Source organism: Capricornis sumatraensis, chromosome 16 (genome assembly GCF_032405125.1).
Source record: "Capricornis sumatraensis isolate serow.1 chromosome 16, serow.2, whole genome shotgun sequence".
Lineage (NCBI taxonomy): Eukaryota > Metazoa > Chordata > Mammalia > Artiodactyla > Bovidae > Capricornis > Capricornis sumatraensis.
In genome coordinates, this window is record NC_091084.1 from 78,588,648 (window position 1) to 78,613,182 (window position 24,535).

At 37.5% G+C, this 24,535-nt stretch overlaps 2 protein-coding genes across 2 annotated transcripts; one reads left to right on the forward strand and one right to left on the reverse strand.

The window, feature by feature from the left end:
* Window positions 1–4,233: 4,233 nt before the first annotated feature.
* LOC138092656 (olfactory receptor 4C12-like) lies at window positions 4,234–5,163 on the forward strand. Its single transcript, XM_068988719.1, has one exon. The coding sequence runs from the start codon at window positions 4,234–4,236 to the stop codon at window positions 5,161–5,163; it is 930 nt and encodes a 309-aa protein (XP_068844820.1).
* Window positions 5,164–10,268: 5,105 nt separating this feature from the next.
* Window positions 10,269–11,204, reverse strand: LOC138092657 (olfactory receptor 4C46-like). The gene has a single exon (XM_068988720.1). It carries the CDS (start codon window positions 11,196–11,198, stop codon window positions 10,269–10,271), a length of 930 nt encoding a protein of 309 aa, XP_068844821.1. The 5' UTR covers window positions 11,199–11,204.
* Window positions 11,205–24,535: the final 13,331 nt, after the last annotated feature.

Consider the following 24,535-nt stretch of genomic DNA (forward strand, 5'->3'; position numbering starts at 1 on the left):
TAGTTTTCCAGACCAAGAATGCAGGCTGTTAAAATGCAGGGAAAGACCCAATCAGGTGAAAATGTGTTGTTCATGGATGAATTCTCCCAAATATCTGCTTCTAGGCAAAATCTTAAAAAAACAGAGATAATTAATTCCTGGGAGGATAATGCCTTAAATACAAAGGTTGGTTCTTTGATGTTCTCAGTATCCTCTCTAAACACTAAGATTCATGGAGACGATGTTTCCTCGTTTTAAGAGAAGCCTAAGAAGGGCTTATTAGGTAACAGAAATATTTGTGTCTTTTCTTCTATATCCATAGACTAGGTTCTGAAGATCAGAAGATTCCTCGTAGTACCTAAGACTTTAGGTTTCAAATTCAATATAGCATTTTCTTTTCTTTTGACTTGATTTTCCAAGGTATTGGAGCATGCTGAATGTATTTAAATAAATTTGTATCATCTTGACAGAGATGCTTTCTGTAGAATTATCCAGGCATTGGGGACTTGAGAAATATGCATGATTTGACATTACAAGTAATGGTTATTTCGTATTTCTAAATACCCTGGGCATTCTTCTTAACTACAGGAAACCACGGTAAGTGAACTAGAATTGCTGTTTTTTTTAATTGAGTTTTTATAGTGCTGCTTTTTTTCAAGGGATTTTTACAGTGAAAATCATTAAAGATTTATTCTCTGATATTTTATGGGGGATTACTTTTCGATACCCTGGGATCTTTAGCAGAAATATTTGTTCTCCTTCCTGTATATGCATTTATTTATAATTTATCCAGAATAGGATTACAATCTGTGGATTCTGAAGACAATTTTTAAGTCCGCATGGAACTGAGGGGGAATGTCAGCATTTAGATTATGTTTTTTGAAGGAATTTGTCAGCTCATATTCAATTCCAAATTAAGAATGTATAAATTTATAGCATTTACAAAGGAAAATGTACCCTTTGCTGTGGTTGGGGATGCACATTAAACCCCAAGTTCTGAGGCACTTTTTATTCTGATTATTTTCAAACTTTCTTGGATCTTCTAACCAGGCAAGATCTTATTTCTGTTGAAGTGGATGTAGTCCCTGCATTATAACTGAACTTTTGCATCCCTGACCTAAGACTTAGACCTTTCACTTAGAGAGTCAAGACACATATTGCTGAAGATAAGAGATGAAAGTTAATTTTCTTGGTCAGCCTAAGGTGATTTATCTTTCCCCCTTGTATACACTGGACTTAAGTCATCTTATGGGAGGTAAGATGTGGTGGGATAAAAAATCACTGTGTTGGGCATTAAAAGACTTGGATTCTTATTTACCACTAATCAGCCGTGTTTCCTCTCTGGGCTGCATCTTCCTTATCTTTAAAGAGCATATGAGTTGATAAAATGCAAGGTACTGGAAGAATTTTCTTTTAAACTTTTTATTTGTATTGGGGTAACACTGTTGTGATAGCTTCGGGTGACTCAGCCACACATATACACGTGCCCCTTCTCCCCCCACTCCCCTCCCCTCCTGGGTGCCAGGCAACACTGAGCAGAGTTCCCTGTGCTGTACAGTTCCGTGTGTTGATCCATTTTAAACCCAACAGTGTGTACACGTGTATACCCGTGGCGGATTCATGTTGATGTCTGGCAAACCCAATACAATATTGTACAGTAAAAAAAATAAAAAAAAATAAAAATAAATTCAGCAGTGTGTACACGTCTACCCCAAACTCTCTAACTATCCCTTGGTACTGGAAGAATTTTAGGGCACAAAAATTCTGAACTTGTTAAACAGATCCTGAACTCATTAACATTTGACTGTACGTCACACAGTTTAGCCAAATAACTGCCATGGATTACACATGGTCACTTTGTCCAAACTCTGACATGGCTGATTCCAAGAAGTAAACTAGCCCTATACTGGAGAGCTAAATTCCAAAAAGCTAGAGGTAGACATCCTGATTTTTTAATACAGACTGCTCTATTTTATTTTGGTGTCATGACTCGGGCAAGTGGCTTACCTTCTAACCGCATTTCCTTATCTTTAAAGTAAATAATAGTTTACCAACCTCATAGGACTGTTGCGAAGCTCTTATAAATGGAATAGTGAATGTGAAGCTGTGAGTATAGCGTGAACACAGCAAAGGCGCAACAACATTTAATTAATTGATTATTATAAGAATCATATGGTGAAAATTAATCTCTGCATTCTACTAAGAATGAGAAAGCAGCAGATTTATAGTAAAAGTTTATATTTCATAATGTGTGAGTCTATGGAATTTAAACAAGTGATAAATGTTTCTCTGTTTGGAAGGAAGTTTGTTTGTTTAAGTTCTTACCTATCACCTGTAGTATGAATGCCCTTATAAGAGAAAAGAATTACTCCGTGAGATTAACACTTTATTTCTCGTTTCTCCAAAAATATGTATTGTAGAGGATTCGAATGTTAATAGGCACAGCTAAGTCTAGTAAAGAGGAAGAAAGTGATCATGTGTTTGAGTCTATCTGTTAATAGAGGATATCAAAGTCATTGATAAGATAGAACTATTTTTTAACTTGTGTCCTGATTACTTTAAGGTTTGCAAGAAGCTGAAACCATAAGTGAAACAATAAAAATGAATGAGTCATATTTGAGGTTTTCTATGTGATTTTGATCATGAAATCCAACCTTTGGTACAGGCCTTCAGGAAATTATAAAAACGTATTATTAGGTTCTTGGTTCCCCCAAGGGCCATCTTCTCTAGGGAAGAACTGACAATTAGAAGTACATTCAACTTGTTCCTCACTTATTCTTTTCCCTGGAAGGATTCTCTGATGCACTGACCTATCCAGAAGGGAGACCACTATCCTGGGGCTTGGAACTCTAAAGCTAGCTTCTCAATGAAGAGCTGATGGGATCATCTGTAGGAGGTTTCCTTTCCACATACCTCATTATTCAACTTGACCATGTGTAACTGGGAGAACTCATTTTCCTCTTCACTGCTTTTTTTTTTTTTTTTGCTTTAAGAGTATATAAAGAGAATAATGGAGTCTGAGATACAGGAAAAAGTGAACATTAATAATGTCGTCATTAATGTCCCGTAAAACTTCGTTTTATATGCTACCTTAAAGTTTAATTGAATAATATGTGTATTCCTCATCAAGTAAGTTGAAATAGACTTTGTAGTAAACTGACTGGTTTGATTATTCAGAGGACTTATTGACTATAAGTATAAATGTTATAAGTTAAATGCAGAGGTCAATAATCTTTGCTTGGTAGAATAAAGATGGGATTTAGGGTAATTATGAGACCCATGGGGCAGTCAGGGCAGCCTCACCCCTCACAGTAATTTTCTCAAAGCAGTGAGCACCCAGCTCTGCCCCTACTCTATGTCTAGCTGGTGAATTGATAACAATTTTGAGTACATGAGAGCAGTTAATTATATTCAGATATTTCTTGGGGTCCCATGATGTGTCAAAATACAATTCCCTATGTCTGTTTTCTCATGCATATTCCAATCAATTTAAGACCACATAGTTTCAGCTTTAGAACTCTAAGACAAAGCATGAAGATTATATTTAATTTCTAATCATATAATTAGTTATGTAAGCTATAGAAATTAGGAAAATACTGAAGAACGTGGGAAATAAAATATCAACCATAATCTCAAATTCAGGAGCAAATGTCCTCAATGTATTAAATTATTTTTCTTAACAATCTTCTATACATATGTTTTAACATAGATTAGAAAAGTATATAAAATTTTATAAGTGAAATTTTGTATTTGAACTTTATTTTTAAAAGATGTATGTAAAATCTGTAATCTTTAAATGCTAATTCAATAAGTATATTCACTAAATTTTTCCCTATTTTTACATAATTTGTAAAATAGACTATTTTGTGATTTTTAAATTCATGTTATTTTGTGCATAAACTTTTAGATTAGCCTCCAAAATTGTTACTTCTAATGTCCAAATTATTCCAATAAATTGATGTTCCATTAAAGTATTTCAGACACTATGGCCAAGGAAACTGAATTTCTTTCTTCTGATTACTCTATGTCTTATAAAAATAGTTTGAGATCAGAATAAAAAAAGACTAGGTCAACTAAAATAACTTTTAAGATACTATTCCTACAGAGTTTTGGGAAAAGCAAGATTCATCTGTGACATAAGAGTACTGTTAAAACGCAGAGTTTCAGTGTATTTCACTTTTTTACGGTTCTTTTTTCTCTTTTTTTAAAGGCAAAGCATTCTTTCCCAGAATTTTTATTACCCACACCACATAGATGGAGAACGAAAGAAATGTGACTGTATTCATTCTAGTAGGTCTTACACAGAACCCCCAAATGCAAAAAATAGTGTTTGTGGTGTTTCTGGTCTTGTACATGGTAACCCTGTCAGGCAACCTGCTCATTGTGGTTACCATTACCACCAGCCAGGCTCTGAACTCCCCCATGTACTTCTTCCTGACCCATCTTTCCTTGCTAGACACAATTTACTCTTCTTCTTCAGCTCCTAAGTCGATTGTGGACTCCCTTCAGGAGATCAAGACAATCTCCTTTAATGGGTGTATGGCTCAAGTCTATGCAGAACACATTTTTGGTGCTGCCGAGATCATCCTGCTCACAGAGATGGCCTATGACCGCTACGTGGCCATCTGCAAGCCTCTGCGCTACACGGCCATCATGAGCCACAGGCTGTGCCTCCTCCTGCTGGGGGTGGCCTGGACTGGAGGGTTTCTCCATGCAACCGTTCAGATCCTCTTTACAGTCCGGCTGCCCTTCTGTGGCCCCAATGTCATAGACCACTTCATGTGTGACTTGTACCCCTTGTTGAAACTTGTCTGTGTGGACACCCACATCCTTGGTCTCTTTGTTGCTGCCAACAGTGGGTTCATCTGCCTGTTAAACCTCCTCCTCCTGTTGGTCTCCTATGTGGTCATCTTGCGCTCCCTAGAGAACTATAGCCTGGAGGGGAGGCACAGAGCCCTTTCTACGTGTGTCTCTCACATCACAGTAGTGTTTTTGTCTTTTGTGCCCTGTATCTTTGTGTATCTTCGCCCAGTCACCACTCTGCCCATTGATAAGGCTGTTGCTGTCTTTTACACTATGGTGGCCCCTATGTTAAATCCTTTAATCTACACCCTCAGAAATGCTGAGGTAAAACGTGCTATGAAGAAACTCTGGAAGAAAAAAGTGAGTTCAGATAATAGTTAAACAGAATCATTAAACATTACAGATAGAAGTAATAGAGGTACTCTAGTCCAAGCCTCTTGATGAATATATCGAATCTAACAATGGAATGAATAATACTTGCTGATAGCCACTTAAGCACAAAAACTAAAGCTTGGGTTGGAATCCAGACTTACTGTCTCCCAGCTCTCACTCTCCTTATCCCAACTTAATGCTTCTTAATTAATAAATACTTATCTATTAACAGGAAATCTGGAAATATCTTCAGAAGCTAAAAAGTACAAATCTAGAGTTTTGAATTGGTCTTATTATGTAACATGGAGATGTGTTGGTTGCTACTGACCATTAAAGAGTGCCTAATGATATTCCTTTATTTTGGACTCTGGCCTCAATATAGATTTTTTTGTGTGTGAATTTTCTTGTTCATTAAATCTTGTTTGTACAGTAGAAGAAATCCTATTTATGACGTGCTTATAAGACTAGCACTGTATTATGTATTTTCCATATTGTATTAGGTGGGGTCCAGTCAGAGAACAGAACAGAGTGATTTGAACCGGAAAAGTTCACGTGCAATCATTAATTATGTCAGGGCACTAACTATAAAAAGAGTAATGAGCTCTCTAAAAAGAAGCCCTTTGACTGAGAAATGAGTATCCAAGGAAGGAATTCATTTAGAATGTGGCCTTCCTTCCCAGGCCAGGACTTCACTCTTTGGAGAAAGTGTAGATTTTGCCCATGGGTGAAGGGATGGCATGCTCGACCCAGCTTCAGGTTAGTGGTAGGGCTGAGACACATACTGAGATATGACTCTTTGTCCACGTACTGTTTACTCATTACATGCAACTCTAGGGTGTCTTTTCCAGGCAGTTTGGACAGAAATGAGGTAATGAAACTGGTGATATTTATTAAAAAAGAAACTTCACATAGTTTCCCATTGAGCATGATCAGATGGTCCCAGAGATGATCATGGGTTCATCAGCTGTAACAGTGATCTCTACTCACATCGCACTTCATTGCTTATGCTGCTTTAACTTTTTTCTCTTGAAGTTCTGGTACTTATATCACAAGACGATTTTAATTATCCTTAAAACAGTTAAAATACTGTTCTTCTATCAGCTCTATTTCACTCTTCCTTTGCATCCATGTACCCATGTTCCTCAGACCACCCTGCTGCCACCACAAACTCATTCCCATATGTTTTTGTGCTCTGTTTTGTTGCTAATCACTGCTGTCAACAGTTGCGGGTATGCCCAACTATACTCACATTTATAATTTTTATGAACAGTTTTGATTTATGAAAATAATAATTGAAAACATTGGTATCTTTAGGTTAAGGTGCCAGCAACATATTATATAATAATTACATCATATAATTTGGCTTCTGCTTTTTAAAAATTTTTTAAAATTTATTTATTTATTTATTTAAAAAGCTTTTTCATATGTGAGGAAACATGTATAGCACTTAAGGGAGGTGGGAGGGGGGTTCAGGATGGGGAACACATGTACACCCGTGGCGGATTCATGTTGATGTATGGCAAAACCAACACAATATTGTAAAGTAATTAGCCTCCAATTAAAATAAATAAAAATAAATTTATATTAAAAAATAAATATTAAATGGCACACACATTTCTACAGTTTCTCATTTCTCATAGTTCTTCTTTAAAATTAATTTTAATCAGAGTATAGTTGCTTTACAATATTGCGTTAGTTTCTTGCTCTACAGCAAAGTGAACCAGTCATACATATACGTATGTGAAAGTGAAGTCGCTCAGTTGTGTCTGACTCTTTGTGACCCCGTGGACTTTAGCCCACTGTCCTCCATCCATGGGATTCTCCAGGCAAGAAAACTGGAGTGGATTGCCATTTCCTTCTCCAGGGAAATCTTCCCGACCCAGGGATCAAACCCTGGTCTCCCGCATTGCAGGCAAACGCTTTAACCTCTGAGCTACCAGGGAAGCTCCCCTCCTTTCTGGACTTCCTTTCCATTTAGGTCACCACCGAATAGAGTTCTCTGTGCTATACAGTGGGTTCTTATTATTTATTTGTTTTATACATAGTAGAGTGTATATGTCAGTCCCAATCTCCCAATTCTTTCCACTCCCCCTTCCGCACTTGGTGACCATAAGTTTCTTCTCTATATGTGTGACTCTATTTTTGCTTTGCAAATAAGTTCATCTGCACCAGTTTTTAGATTACACATGTAAGTGATATTACTCAATGTTTGTTTTACGCTTTCTGACTTACTTCACTCTGTATGAGCGTCTCTAGGTCCATCCACATCTCTGTGAGTAGCACTATTTCATTTTTTGTAATATTCCATTGTATATATGCACCACACATTCTTTACCCATTCCTCTGTTGATGGCTGTGTAGGCTGCCTCTATGTCCTGGCTGTTGTACATAGTGCTGTAATGAACACTGGAGTGCATGCATCCCTTCAAATTGTGGTTTTCTCTGGATATATCCCTAGGAGTTGGATCACTGAATCATATTAGTTTTTTAAGGGACCTCCACACTGATTTTCCAAGTGGCTGTACAAATTTCTATTCCCCACACATTTCATGGTACCTTGTCCTTTTCCACTAGTTTATAATTTATAACACCTTGTAATTTTTTACTCCCTCTTGGGAATTTTTCAACAGATCTTAAGTTTTTTGAAGGCAGAATCCAGGTCTCTCTCCTCTCTCTCTCTCTCTTTTTTACCATTTCAACCCCAGCATCTATCAATGTCTGATACATACTGTGTGCTCAAAATGTTTATTAGTTAATGAATTAAGACAAAAAAGAATAAAAGGAGTGCATTTATCTTGAAATTGCTTTGTACGCAGACAGAGCCACACATTTTAAAAAACAGCTTTTAATAATGAAATGTTACTGAAAAGTAAATAGGTTAACTGAAGAATATAGCTTAAAGAGCTTATATTAATAACACAAAAAATCTTGCTGAGAGCAGGGAGAATATTAAGGTAAACTATTTGCTCATATGCTGAGAAGTGTAATTTAAATTTCTTTCTCATCTTCAGTTTAAATAGGAATAAAAGCAAATTGTACTTCCCTCTGAGGTCAAGCCAGACTTTTCCTTGAAGTTGAATCAACTTAAAGTAGAAATGAATTCCCTAGCCTCTAGTACTACTTTTTGGACTTCATTTTAGTGAATTTAATTATTTTCCTTTATATATTCATCCACACATTCAATATTTATTATGCATATGATATTGTGCTATCTTGTAGAAACTATTGCTGTATAGTAGGCAAGTATTTTACAAAGTGTGACTGTATATGTCAAAAATAGAAATTCTTTTCTGACATCAAAATGTTCTTTTATTTGAGTCATTACTCTTTCTGATGTGTTACCAGCAGAGCATGGGTTATATGAGCAATACTAAATGGTGCTGAAGGCTACAAGAAAATTTGGGAATGGTGTAATATTCATTATTTACCCCTCAGAGGTAGACAGGGCCAGTGTGTTTATAGCATTAAATAGTTATATACTATAATATTGCAGGTACCATGTGACTATCAATTGTGATATATAAAAACAAGCACAGTTATTAATGAAAAATCTTTAGGCTTTTAGTGATAATGATCCAATATATACACTGTTAAGCACAGGTCCTGGCTCAGTAAATGGTTAGTAGTACAATTATCTAAACATTCTGTCATCATTGCCTGGAAGTTCATTGAAGTTCAGGGCATGGTGGGAAATTAGTCAGTTTTGATTACTGGCTTTCTAATACATCTACTTTGATACTTTCCTCTTTATGACACTTTTTGACACTTTCCTTTTTCTGCTTCCCAGATGGTGGTGCCAGTGGTAAAGAATCTGCCTGCCAATGCAGGAGATTCAAGAGACACAGTTTCAATCCCTGGGTCGGGAAGATTCATCTGGAGTAGGAATGGTAACCCACTCCACTATTCTTGTCTGGGAATCACATGGACAGAGGGGAGCCTACAGTCCATGGGGTCACAAAGAGTCAGGCATTATTGAGCATGCATGTATGCACACATATCTTTATGCATACCTCCTTGGTTTATTATAGAGATTATTTGTTATTGTTCAGTTGCCCAGTTGTGTCCAACTCTTTGCGATGCCATGGACTGCAGCACGCCATGCCTCCCTGTCCCTCATCGTCTCCCAGAGTTTGCCCAAGTTCATGTTCATTGCATCAGTGATGCCATCCAGCCATCTCTTCCTCTGATGCCCTCTTCTCCTTCTGCCCTCAATCTTTCCCAGCATCAGGGACTTTTCCAATGAGTTGTCTGGAACTTCAGCTTCAGCATTAGTCCTTCCAGTGAATATTCAGGGTTGATCTCCCTTAAGATGGACCAGTTTGCTCTCCCTGCTGTCCAGGGGACTTTGAGGAGTCTGGAGTCTTCTCCAGCACCACAGTTTGAAGGCATTAATTCTTTGGCATTCTGCCTTCTTTACGGTCCAGCTCTCACCACGGTATGTGACCACTGGGAAGACCATAGCCTTGGCTATCTAAATCTTTGTTGGCAAAGTAATGCCTCTGCTTTTCAGCACACTGGCAAGGTTTGTCATCGCTTTCCTGCCAAGAAGCATGATTTCATGGCTGCAGTCACCTTCTGCAGTGATTTTGGTGCCCAGAAAGAGGAAATCTGTTACTACTTCCACCTTTTCCCTTTCTATTTGCCATGCAGTAATGGGGCCGGATGTCATCATCTTAGTTTTTTTAATATTTAGTTTTAAGCTGGCTCTTTCACTCTCTTCCTCATCAAGAGGCTATTTAGCTTCTCTTTGCTTTCTGTCACTAGAGTGGTATCATCTGCATATCTGAGGTTGTGAGGAATTATAGAGATTATTACTCGATGGCAATAAATTCCATTATTTCTTTAATTTGTTATTAGAAGAAAAATCTGTGAATTCATGTAACTGGTTGAAGCTAGTAAAACGAAACCCAAATCTGGTAGAATTTCATGCATACGGAAAGAGCAGTTATGGGTCATTTTTCTCTCTTTTCTTGCACTCATTTCTGATCTACTCAATGCAGAACCTGTGATTTGTAGCAGTTAATTTTTTTCTTTATCCCACAAGTATTTGCTGAGATCATCCATGATGTCCTTTTGACCATTGCCTCTATTGAATCAATGTGTTCTAAGCACATTTATTTATCACCGAAAATACCTTTCCTACTACACAATTTCCTAATGGCATTTTTCATCTGGGCATTTCTCAAAGTATAGATTAAGGGATTTAACATGGGAGTGATGATAGTGTAGAATAAAGCAACTGCTTTATCAATTGATAAAGTAGCTGCAGGTCGCATGTACACAAATACACAAGGCACAAAGAATAAGACGACCACTGTGATGTGGGAGACACAGGTGGAGAGAGCCTTGCGCCTCGCCTCTAAGCTATGGGTCCTTAGGGAACGCAAGATGACCACATAGGAGACCATCAAAAGGAGGAAGTTTAGTAGGCAGATGAACCCACTATTCGCAGCAACAAAGAGCCCTAGAGTGTGGGTATCAGTGCAGGCAAGACTGAGCAAAGGGTTCAGGTCACACATAAAGTGATCTATGACATTAGGGCCACAGAAGGGTAAGCGGAAGATGAAGAGGATCTGTATGGTTGCGTGAAGAAAGCCTCCCACCCATGACACTCCCACTAGCAGCCCACACACTCGCCGATTCATGATGCTTGTATAGTGCAAGGGCTTGCAGATGGCCACATAGCGGTCATAGGCCATCACAGTGAGCAGGATGCCCTCAGCTCCTCCAAAGAAATGTTCCCCAAAGATTTGGGTCATGCATCCATTGAATAGGATAGTTTTACTTTCATGGAGTGAATCTACGATCAATTTGGGAGTATTGACAGAGGAATAAGAGGCATCAATAAAGGAGAGATAAGCTAGGAAAAAGTACATGGGGGATTCCAGTAAAGAACTGTTAGTAACAGTGACCACAATGAGCATATTTCCTACCACAGTGGTGATATAGATGACCAAAAACCCAGCGAATATGATGTTCTGCATCTTTGGATTCTGTGTGAGCCCCAGGAGAACAAACTCCGTCACATTGTTCCTGCTCTCCATGCGTTTCTTGAGATGGGTAATGGCACTACCTGAAAAGAAAACATATTTTGTTAATGCACCCTTGGGTTTATTAAACTTCTCGTCCTAATATATAATAATTTTAGAACATTCTATTAAGTGTTGAATTCTTTCGATCTGTGTGTGTGTGTGCTTGTATTGAAAAGATTGTGAGATCTTCATAAATAATCTCATTGCCTCCCAGGTGGAGTCTTTGTTAAGATCATAGAAATGAATAACTTCTGTAAACATACAGGCGGGAGACCTGCTGTGCACACTTTCTCATTCCAGATGACTAAGAGTTTGACACAGTACATCACATACGTAGTAGCAATAAGTCCTGAAAAGGAGGTAGAAGTTTGGTGTAAAGTCCAGAAGTGAAAAGCTATACAATTTTCATTTTAGTCTTTTGGAAATGGGGAATCATGAAAACTGAGACTATGGGTGAATTGGTGAACAGGAATCTGAAGGGGAATCTTGGATGTTATTCTAGTAAAGATCTTTGTCTTGGATGAAATGGCCTGCAGTTAAGTAAGGGGGTGGAAGGCAGACGCAAGAACCCAAGTTGTATTAATAAACTGCTGATAATGATTGCATAAGGAGCAACAGAACATTGGTGATGGGAATTTAAGGAATGGATACAAGAGGTACTTAGAAGTAGTCATAATGCATGCTTCCTAAGTCCAGTAACTTTACAACAGCTAATAATGCATAGTTTAAAATAATTGATTGCTGCACGCCCAATATAGTAGCAATTGTTTTGTACATATCCCTTTTCATATGATAGCAACCTGTGTGGTTAGTAAAATATCATCCACTTTGCAGCTGTGCAGTCTCAGAGACTAGTGTTAGTAGTTGTAATAACACCGATAATATTAACTAAAACCTACTGAACACTTGGTGTGTGCTAAATGATTTTGCAAACGTTTGATATTTTAAGCCTTAGTGCAAACTTAAAGATGGTTACTACTATCATTCTATACCTATTTGTATACATTAGGAAATAAAAGCATAAAGAGTTAAGGATTCTGCTCAGGACCAAGTGTTAATAAAGGGGAGGACCAAGGTTGGATCGGATTATACTTGTTAATTTTTTTTCTCTCCAAATTCTTAACCTATGCTCTGTTTCACTATGTTATAATAACAGTGTTGAACTAGTAGTCTTTTTTCTGAGATGATTGTAATAATTATAATCACATTAATACTACTCTAATATTTCAGAGGCAAGTTTATATGAAGCCATTTAATCAGTTCATACAAACACACACACACACACAACATAATAACATAGGAACTCCCAAATGTTAAGAAAAAAGTGGTACTGCTTTTACTGAACAGCCCTTTTATCTTGGCCTCTCTCTTAGCCCCAGATATTTCCTCCTTTATCTCCTTACAAAATACGGGCTCACATACTCTTCTGAAAAATATCTATAGTGATTATCCCTGTTGTTAAGTGTTTTTGTTTGAGAATTAGAAAAATCAGATTAGTTCCTGATCCTTCTATCTTCACTTTCCTAATCTGGGTACATTATTTTAACACATTATATTCTGTTTCTTTATCTGTGACCTGAGAATGATATCCACCTCACAGGCTGTTATAAGAATTATTTGAGGTGACATATATGACACACTCATTAATTGTTGTGTGTACAACTAGGAGATAGAAAAAACTGACAGCTTGAGTAATGTTATGACTTAACTATGCAGTGATCTCAGGAAGAATCATTACCAGTTTTACCCTCAAGGAATCCCCCCAAACTTGTATTATTCATAACAGTTGATCCCTGGAAAGGTTCTCTCTGCTTGTGCTGGAACTAATAGCTGATGATTTATGTCATTTAATATTCATGAATGTCTTTCATGTGTGTGAAATGTAGTCTAATTTTGTTTTCATTTATGATTAGTCTTCCTTATTAAAGGAGATATCTAATGCCAAAAGCTTGGTGCCTAGTATCAGAGAGCTGGGTCCTACAATTTGCTTGATATCTATGAGTCTCAAATTTTTCAACCATGAAGTTAGGTTAAGGATAACTGTAAACAACATCTTCAATAATTGGGATAAGGATGAAATACTTTATTACTGTATCTGAAAATTGCTGAGAAATAATGAGTACAATACATGGTAAGTAATGATCTTTAATAAGCAGCAGCACCGTTTAGAAACTTACCTTAGTTGTCTTAGATGGCCTTAATGACGTTTTGGGTGTTCAGAAACAATCATTTCCAGACTGACTGCTTCTTGTAATAAGTAATTCTCAGTATAAAATATATGTAAGATCTGGGATATCATATTCAGGGAGATCTTATTCAGGTAATTCACTATCAAATGGACAACTGTATACATTGAACATGTTTAATTTTTTTGGTATGTCCAGTATACATCCATAAAATTGTTAAAAAAGGAAGTGATCTTATCAGACTAAATCTTTACATCTATCTTTAAACTTCAAAATTTCTTCACATAAATCCTGTTAAAATATGTTTTCTGGTTTTGACTTTAGAGTGGGTTCTCTTGAAATGCTATGGAGGAGTGACCTTCAATAAAGGACTCTGGTTCTGCAGGGCAAGAGGCAGAGTGCAGAGGTCAAATGGCACTCTATCCATGACAAAGCTTGCCCTAGAGAGGTGAATGACAACAAAAATAATTTTTGCCTTCTCCTTGCTACATGTATTTAAAGAGGTTTCCGTAAGGTTCAGGGACCTTGTCTCATAGCTGCTGTTTTCTCTCCCAGGAATTAATTATCTCTTTTGAGGAAAAGGCTTTGTCTTACGAGCAGGTTTTCTGGCGAGACATGTTTGAGAATTACCCATTCTTGAATGGGGAAATTATTTCCTACACTTGGAATCTAATCATGTGGGAATCCCCTTTCTCTATCTGGACTGTTAAGAAAATTGAATGTGATATTAATATCAAGGTGGCAAATCCCCAGTATATGGACGTCTGATGTAGTTTCCCCATTGACTTGTATCACAAAAAGAGCTTCTATTTTCCTATCAATATTAAAACTTTTCTGTAAAACCGCTATCAAATGCTTGAAAGGTGGATCAGCAGGGCAGAAAATTAATGGTGGACATTTATCTATTTCTGAGTCAGAAACTCAGATCACAATTACCTCTGGGATTCATGAAGTCATTATGAAACAATAGGCAGCGTTAAAAATGTGGTCAAATATCTGAAACATAAGAAGAAATGACCAAACAAGGGAAGAGGGAGTGGGATGAATCGGGAGGTTGAGATTGACATATATACTCTACTTGGGGGTATACGTGTGTGTGTGTGCGCGCGCGCATGCGCGCGTGCGTGTGTGTGCATGTGTGTGTGCACGTGTGCATGTGTGCGGGTGTGTGCGTGTGCATGTGTGTGTGCGTGTGCATGTGTGCGTGTGTGTGCACTCAGTTATATCCAACTCTTTGCAACATCATAAACTGCAGCCTGCCAGTCTCCTCTGTCCATGGAATTTTCCAGGCAAGAATAATGGCGTGGGTTGCCATTTCCTACTCCAGGGGATCTTCCCAACCCAAGGATCAGATCTGTGTTTTGCATCTCCTGCACTGACAGGCAGGTTCTTTACCACTAGCCCCACATAACTAGCATGAAACCCTACTATATAGCTGAGCAAGCTCTACTCAGTGCTCTGTGATGATCCAAATAGGGAAGAAATACAAAAAGGAGGGGATATATGTATACGTACAGCTGATTCATTTTGTTGTAAAAACAGCACAACATTGTAAAGCAACCATTTGTTGTTATTCAGCTGCCAAATCATGTCTGAGTCTCTGCGACCCCCTGGACTGAAGCATGCCAGCCCTCCCTGTCCCTCTCATCTCACAGAAAATAAGACATTACCAGTATTTCTGTATCCATATTATTTGGTAGTGTTGCTTTCCTTTTAGCCCTTTTTTGAGAATGGGGGAGCCTGGTAGGCTGCAGTCCATAGGGTTGTGAAGAGTTGGACACGACTGAGTGACTTCACTTTCATGCATTGGGGAAAGAAATGGCAACCCACTCCAGTGTTCTTGCCTGGAGAATCTCAGGGACAGTGGAGCCTGGTGGGCTGCCACCTATGGGGTCGCACAGAGTTGGACACGACTGAAACGACTTAGCAGCAGCAGCAGCACACACCAATTAATATAGTTTTAATTATTATCTCCAGGATCATTAATGATGTTGAACCTTTTTTCACTTTTTTATTGGCCTTTTGTATTAATATATCTTATTTTGTGAAGTTTCTTTTCAAGCTGTTTGTAAATTCTACAAATAGGAGCTCTGGGTATTTTTTTATTGCTGAGTTGTAGTTGTTCTTTATATATTGTAGACACAGATCCTTAGTCACATAAATTTGACATATATGCAAAATTTTCTCCAAATCTGTGGCTTGAATTTTCACTTTTAAGAATGGTGTCATCTGATGAGTCAAAATTTAAAAATTTTGACAAAGTTTAACTTTTAATTTGTCTTATGGTTCAGGCTTATTGTGTCATACCTAAGAAATGTTAGTTTACCCCAAGGTCAAATTAAAATTTTTATTATTTTCATTACCTTTGATACATTGACCTCTCATTCATTATGTGTTAATTTTTGTGTATGATGTGAAGTAATGGTGAGGTTTATTTTATTCCTTATAGATGTCCAGATGATTCAACATAGTTTGTTGAAACTATGTTCAACGTAGTTTGTTGAAAAGTCCTTGTTTTCCCTATTGAATTACTTTGATATCTTTGTAAGCATTCATATATTTGGTCTTATATCTGTACATTCTCTTATTTTACAGGTCTGCATGTTTATCCTTGTGCAACACACTCTTGATTTCTGGAGCTTTATATAAGTTTTGACATTAAGTAATTACTTCAACTCATTTTTTGCAAGCGATTTGTTTTACTAGATTCTTTTAAATTTCTATATCTTCATACATATTTTACAATAAGCTTGTCAGCTTCTCCAAAAGTTCTGTTGAAATCTGGATTGAAATTTCATGAAATTTTAGCATTGGTATGGTAAAAATAATGAGTTTCTAATCCATGATTTATCTCCATGATTTGCGCATTTAATTTCTCTCAACAATGTTTTTTTGGCCTTCATAAACAGGTGTTGAATCTTTCAAAAGTTAATCCTCATATTTCATTTTTTAAAACAGTTTAGATATTGTATTATAGATGATATGATAAAGGCATAAATTAGCAAACTGTCTTCCAAAGTGGTTGTTACATTTCCATTAGCAGTATATGAGTTGCTGTTGCTTCACACCTTCAGGAAACAGGTAATAGTTATAATAACAATGATAATATTAGCTAAAACTGAACACTTAGTGTGTTTAGTGTTTGTGCAGTTGGTATATGATCCTCAGCAAATCTACTAAATGGCTACTACTATCATTTTTATACTTATTTTATACATTAGGAAATAGAAGCATGGAGAAGTTAAGAATTCTGTCCTAGACCAAGCAGCTAATAAAGAGCAATGCCAAGTTAGGTCTCAGATTATTCTTATTTAAACACTTTCCCTCCAAATTCTTAACCTATTCCCAACATTGTTATGTTATGATAAATAATGTTGAACTAGTAATCTCCTTTTGAAATGATCAAATAATTCTACTTAATACCACTTCAGAGACAAGCTTCATTGAAAAAATTTCATCAGCTCATACACACACAGACACAATAACATTGAGTTCCCATGTGGTAAGTAAAATTGGCCTGGTACTTTTATTTATTTATTTTTTTCTTTTTTCGATTTTATTTATTTATTTATTTTTAAAATGTAAATTTACTCATTTTAATTGGAGGTTAATTACGTCTGGTACTTTTAGATGTTCAATGAACACTGTTAAAAAAAGAATAGAGGTTCTGACTATAGCGTCAAGATTATCCATGTCACATACATTAATTCTAACCCTTCTCATTCTCTGATCACAGGGATAGTAGAAAAAAGGTAGAAACATTTAATTGCCATTTTGGGAAAGGCTACCAAAATAACTTTTCCCTTGAGGAAATAAACAGTGCTGGTTAATGCACTTGGAAAAGGCTCATCTATGTTGTGAGAACTAAAGGAGCTGAGAAGGCAAGACTGTGAGGATTTCTTGGTGGAGCAAATTGCAAAGGCAGTACTTCTCCCCAGCACCCTCTGTGGCTAGACTTGGGTTCTAGTGAGATGAGTGGAGAGCAAGAGCAGTCCCACAGACCAAAACATACAGCTCCGCTCTGAGCATAGATGCTCTGAATAAAAGACTTGGCTTTGGAAGATTTCTCATTCAGGGAACATTTAATCAACTGCTATCTTGATAACTGGATTTCCTTTTATACCTTAAAGAAAGAAAATCTGCCATGTTCTTAAGGTCCTGTGTTAGTCAGTGGTCTTCAGAGAAACAGAACCAGTAGAATACACTCATGCACACACACACACACACACACACACACACACACACACACAAGTGCACGATTTAGTATAAGAAAATGGCTCATGTGATTATGAAATCTAACACATTGGAAGACCGGCAACTGGCAAGCTAGAGACCCAGGAGACCCGATTGTACAATTCTCATATGAATACTGGCAAGGTGAGACTCAAGAAGAGCTAACATTTCAGTTCAAATCTGAAGGCAGGGAAAAATCTCAATGTCTCAATTCAAAGGAGGTCAGACAAACAGAGAATTCGATCTTTATTAGTTTTGTTTTATTTAGGCACTTGATGAGATCCACCCACATTAGATAGGAAGGATAACCTGCTTTACTTAATCTACTGACTCAGTTCAGCTCAGTTCAGTTCAGTCACTCAGTCGTGTCTGACTCTTTGTGACCCATGAACCGCAGCATGCCAGACCTCCCTGTCCATCACCAACTCCCGGAGTCCACCCAAACCCATGTCCATTGAGTCGGTGATGCCGTCTAACCATCTCGTCCTCTGCCATCTCCTTCTTCTGCCTTCACTCTTTTCCAGCATCAGGGTCTTTACCACTGAGTCAGTTCTTCACAACAGGTGGCCAAAGTATTGGAGTTTCAGCTTGAGCATCAGTCCTTCCAGTGAATATTCAGGATTGATTTCTTTTAGGATTGACTGGTTTGATCTCCTTGCAGTCCTAGAGACTCTCAACACCACAGTTCAAAAGCATCAGTTTTTCAGTGCTCAGCTTTCTTTATAGTCCAACTCTCACATTCATGCATGATTACTGGAAAAACCATAGCTTTGACTAGACAGACTTTTGCTGGCAAAGTAATGTCTCTGCTTTTTAATATGCTGTCTGGGTTGGTCATAACTTTCCTTCCAAGGAGTAAGCGTCTTTTAGTTTCATGGCTGCAGTCACCATCTGCAGTGATTTTGGAGCCCAAGAAAATAAAGTCTCTCACTGTTCCCATTGTTTCCCCATCTATTTGCCATGAAGGGATGGGACCACATGCCATGATCTTAGTTTTCTGAATGTTAAACTTTAAGCCAACTTTCTCGCTCTCCTCTTTCACTTTCATTTAGTTCTTCTTCACTTTCTGCCATAAGGGTGGTGTCATCTGCATATCTGAGGTTATTGATATTTCTCCTAGTAATCTTGGTTCCAGCTTGTGCTTCTTCCAGCCCAGCATTTCTCATGATGTATTCTGCATATAAGTTAAATAAGCAGGGTGACAGTATACAGCCTTGATGTACTCCTTTTCCTATTTGAAACCAGTCTGTTGTTTCCATGTCCAGTTCTAACTGTTGCTTCCTGACCTGCATACAGATTCCTCAAGAGGCAGGTCAGGTGGTCTGGTATTCCCATCTCTTTCAGAATTTTCCACAGTTTATTGTCATCCACACAGTCAAAGGCTTTGGCATTGTCCATAAGGCAGAAGTAGATGTTTTTCTGGAACTCTCTTGCTTTTTTGATGATCCAGCAGATATTGGCAATTTGATCTCTGGTTCCTCTGACTTTTCTAAACCCAGGGGGAACATTTGGAAGTTCATGGTTCATGTACTGTTGAAGCCTGGCTTGGAGAATTTTGAGCATTACTTTGCTAGCATGTGTGATGAGTGCAATTGTGCGGTAGTTTGAACATTCTTTGGTGTTGCCTTTCTTTGGGATTGGAATCAACTGATTAAAATGTTAATATGGTTCAGTTCAGTTCAGTCACTCAGTAATGTCTGACTCTTTGCAACCCCATGGACTGCAGCACGCCAGGCCTCCCTGTCCATCACCACCTCCCGGAGTTCACTCAGACTCACGTCCATCGAGTCAGTGATGCCATCCAGCCATCTCATCCTCGGTCGTCCCCTTCTCCTCCTGCCCCCAATCCCTCCCAGCATCAGAATCTTTTCCAATGAGTCAACTCTTCACATGAGGTGGCCTAAGTACTGGAGTTTCAGTTTTAGCATCATTCCATCCAAAGAAATCCCAGGGTTGATCTCCTTCAGAATGGACTGGTTGGATCTCCTTGCAGTCCAAGGGACTCTCAAGAGTCTTCTCCAACACCACAGTTCAAAAGCATCAATTCTTTGGCGCTCAGCTTTCTTTACAGTCCAACTCTCACATCCATACATGACCACTGGGAAAACCATAGCTTTGACTAGACGGACCTTTGTTGGCAAAGTAATGTCTTTGCTTTTCAATATGCTATCTAGGTTGGTCATAACTTTTCTTCCAAGGAGTAAGCGTCTTTTAATTTCATGGCTGCACTCACAATCTGCAGTGATTTGGGAGCTCCCCCCAAAAAAGTCTGACACTGTTTCTACTGTTTTGCCATCTATTTCCCATGAAGTGATGGGACCAGATGCCATGATCTTAGTTTTCTGAATGTTGAGCTTTAAGCCAACTTTTTCACTCTCCACTTTCACTTTCTTCAAGGCTTTTTAGTTCCTCTTCACTTTCTGCCATAAGGGTGGTGTCATCTGCATATCTGAGGTTATTGATATTTCTCCTGGCAATCTTGATTCCAGTTTGTGCTTCTTCCACCCTAATACAGACCTACTCAGTATATTGTTTGACCAACTATCAGGACACCCCATGGCCCAATCATGTTGACACATAAAATTAACCATCATCAGAAGTCCTCTCATCCACTTGGCATATGTACACATCTCCCTAAACCATTCTTAACTTCTAAATAAGTACAATGACAAGGTCAAAATTCTTTCTAACATGATAGGACCACCCTCCATACAACCAAACATATACTAACTCCTTCTGTAGAAGAGGAAATCTTCAAATGATGTATAGTCTTTTTCTTGATACCCGCTAACTTAGATATTATGATGTAAAATTAATGATACTTAAACATGACACACTGGTGGCTCAGACGGTAAAGAACCCACCTGCAGTGTGGTAGACCTGGATTCGAACCCTGGGTTGGGAAGATCCCCTGGAGGAGGGCATCGCATCCCACTCCAGTATTCTTGCCTGGAGAATCCCATGGGCAGAGGAGCCTGGCAGGCTTCAGTCCACGGGGACACAGAGTCTGACACGACTGAGTCACTAAGCACACACAAATATGACACCAAGTTAATACATCTTATGTTACATGTTAAGAGACTACGACAGAGATGAAAACAAAGGCACATACTTAATGTGTATAACTATATAGTTAAATAAATTCATGAGAAAATTAGGAGGAAATATGGCAGGCTCTCCTGTAACTGGTCACACGATCATAGCTGGTATTTATAACTACCTTCTTATTCTACACTTCCTTTGTATTCAGTGACCACTTCAGTTGGCCATGGTTCTTTATGTGATGTAAGCAATCTAAATATTCATTCCTCAGGAATCTGGACTATTAGTAACCCTGTCCAGGTTGTTATTGTTATTTTCATTCACTTTAATCTTGGTGTATCATAATATTAAGAGATGCCAAAGGGGTCTTCTGCAGTCCAGACACATTCTTTTCTACCTCCATTGTAGAACAGTAGCCCAGTTTCTCCTTGGTAGTCAGGCTCAGTTACCCAGCTGTCACAGTTACTGGTCTTTTCACCTGTTGATTCAGAGTCATGGGAGGCTTGAAACGGACAGAGAACAGTTTTAACTTTCTGTTCAAAGGAATCAGAGTTGTGTCTCCTGGAAAAAATTTCTTTTACTTTAAAACTAAGACTTCTAGGCCACCCAAGCATTGCACGAACAGGATATAAAATTTTCGCAAGTTTCTCAGGATAATAGTGAGTGGTACAACTCCCATTTATCACCACTTGATTACTAGACCCACGAATCACAGCTATGGTATAAACAGACTGTAAATTTGATGCTGATTGAGGGCATATTGGTGTTCTTAGAAACCCTAGCTGTAGCTCTATAAGGTATTGTCACCTATCTGGGCATGTAAATGTCTTCAGAAGGCCATTCCACCATTTTATTAATCCAGTTGTTTCTAGACTACTGTCAAGTTTTTCTTTGTTCTTTATAACTTGCAAATATTTCTTGAACTCTATCCTCCCATGCTATTAATGGGTAGGGTTTTCTAAATATAGATCCTAAAATGGAGATTTTATGAAAGTGATTTATAAGAAGGGATTGAGTGAAGTAACTATGGTAGGGGAGGAAACGGTGTGGTCTAAACTAGAGTCTGGTTTCAGCCTGTAGTCATGGGAGCTCTAGAGAATACTTTGTACTACTGAACTGGTTCTATCTTGAGGCAAGAGGATCAGCTGGTGGTGTAATTTTCTGTTCTCTTTTTGGAGTTTTTCAGTAAATCTTAAGCTCTGAGAACACAGGGCTCTGATCTGTTTTTATTCACCATTGAACCTCCAACAACTATCAATGTTTCCTGATACTTTGTGTTCAAAATTATTTACTGATTAATGAATCAAAAAGAATGAATGGAGCATACCCTGAAACTGTTTTGTGTATAGATGAGATATTTTTAAAAAGCAGTTTTTATTTAATTTTTCCTTTTTATAGTTTTTATTGATATGTAATTCACATGCAATAAAATGCACCCATTTTTAAGTACACAGTTTGGCGAATTTTAACAAATGATTACATCCATTGTACCACTGATTATACAATATAAGAACATGTCTATTAAACTTTGTAGTTCATTCTCCACCCACTGATGCACCAAGTAATCACTGATTTACTTTCTGTCACCTACAGACTAGCTTTGCCTTTCTAGAACTTTATATACATGTAATAATTCAGTATATTATCTTTTGCATCTGACTTCTTTTATTCAGTATAACATTTTGAAAGAGATTCATGTTATTGTTTGTAATTGGTTTATTTTTATGTGGAGTAATATTCTATAGTATGAATGTGCTATAATTGATTTACCTATTTACCTGTTAATGTGTATTCATGTTATTTCCAGTTTTTCAGTGTTAAGAGTAAAAGCTGAAAAACAGTTTTTAATAATAAAATGTTACCGAAAAGTAAACTGATAACCAGAGAAATATAAATAGCTTTTATATATAAGATAATTAAATCTTGCTGAGATGTGGAAAACATCAATATAAACTGTTTGCTCAAATGCTGACAATCTCAGTTCTGATTTCTTCCTCATCCTCTTAGTTGGAACATGTGTATACCTGTGGCAGATTCATGTTGATGTATGGCAAAACCATTAAAATATTGTGAAGCAATTAACCTCCAATTAAAATAAATAAATTTATATAAAAAAATAAAGAGCGACTGAACTGGAAAAAAAAAGAAAAAAGAAAAACACATGATTTTCCTAAAATTTTTGACTAGAAGTTTCCTTAGATTTTCAATAAGATAGGAAAGAGTTCTCTAGACTTCAGTACTTCTTTTCCTATATTTTATTGACATTTTACTTTACTTTATGCTTTTATTTATTCATTCAGTATTCACTGTGGCCAGAAATTGTTCTGCCTTATAGAAAATACATTGTATGGCAGGCAAGTGATTTATGGAATATGACTGAAAATATTTAATAAATAGAAATTTATTGAACCTGTCTGATATTAAGATTTTTTTTATTTGAGTCACCACCTTCTCCGATGTTTTTTAGCCTACAATGACGACATGAGCAATACTAAATAGTCAGAAGTCCACAAGGAAGTTAGGAATATGATGCAATCTTCATTGTGTTGCTTCAGAAGTTCGATGGCCCATTAGTTTTGGAGCTTTAAAATGGTTACACTCTGTCATGTTATAGTGAGTATGTTACTATCAACTGTGACATATGAAAATGATCAGAGTATGAACAAAAATTTATTGAATTTAGTTAATGAACTGCTATGTACAATCTGTCAAGCACAGCTCCTGGTTCAATAAATAGTAGCTAGCAATTTGCATACCTTTTTATGATCATTGCTTGGCAGTTAAGAATATGGTGTGAGAAATCAGTCAGATTCTGATTACTGACTTTTTAAAATAATTATTTTCACTGGAGGCTAATTACTTTACTGTCTTGTGGTGGTTTTGCCATACATCGACATGAATCAGCCGTGGATGCACATATGTCCCCCCATGCTGAACCCCCTCCCACCTCCCTCCCCACCCCATCCCTCTGGGCTGTCCCAGAGCACTGGCTTTGGGTGCCCTGCTTCATGCATCGAACTTGCACTGCCGTCTGTTTTACATATGGTGACATACACATTTCAATGCTATTCTCTCAAATCATCCCACCCTTGCCTTCTTGCACATAGTCCAGAAGTCTGTTCTTTACATCTGTGTCTCTTTTGCTGTCTTGCATATAGGGTCGTTGTTACTGTCTTTCTATATTTCAACACACACACACATATATACATGCATTAATATATTGTATTGGTGTTTCTCTTTCTGGTGTACTTCCTTTTGTATTTGTATAAGAAGCTCCAGTTTCATCCTCCTCATTGGAACTGACTCAAATGTGTTCTTTTTTATAGCTGAGTAATATTCCATTGTGTATAATTACCACAGCTTCCTTATCCATTCATCTGCCAATGGCCATCTAGGTTGCTTCCATGTTCTAGCTATTGGAAACAGGGCTACAATGAATATTGGGATACATGTGTCTCTTTCAATTCTGGTTTCCTTGGTGTGTATGATTACTGAATTTTTAGTATGTATGTTTTGACACCTTCCTCTTTCTGTCGATTTCTTCCCTTGGGATAGCAGCAATGCTTATCTCTTTGGATTGTTACAGAGATTACTGCTTAATATGAATCAATTAATATTTATAATTTCTGCCTTTTATTAGAAGGAAAGTCTGTGGACCCATATTTGTGGTTGATGCTACTAAAATTAAACCCCAATCTGGGTAGAATTTTCTAAATATGGAGTGATGTTGGGTTAACTTTTTCCTCTTTTCTTACAGCTTTTCTCCTCCCCTCAATGTAGAATGTACACTTTTTAATAGTTAGTTTATTTTTTTACCCCTTAGTTGATACTTGCTTAGCTCATCCAAAGTGTCCTTTTGCCATTTACGTCAATTGAATCAATATTGGG

Coding starts and splice junctions, on each gene's coding strand:
- LOC138092656 (XM_068988719.1), top strand. CDS start 4,234: ATGGAGAACGAAAGAAATGTGACTGTATTCATTCTAGTAGGTCTTACA.
- LOC138092657 (XM_068988720.1), bottom strand. CDS start 11,198: ATGGAGAGCAGGAACAATGTGACGGAGTTTGTTCTCCTGGGGCTCACA.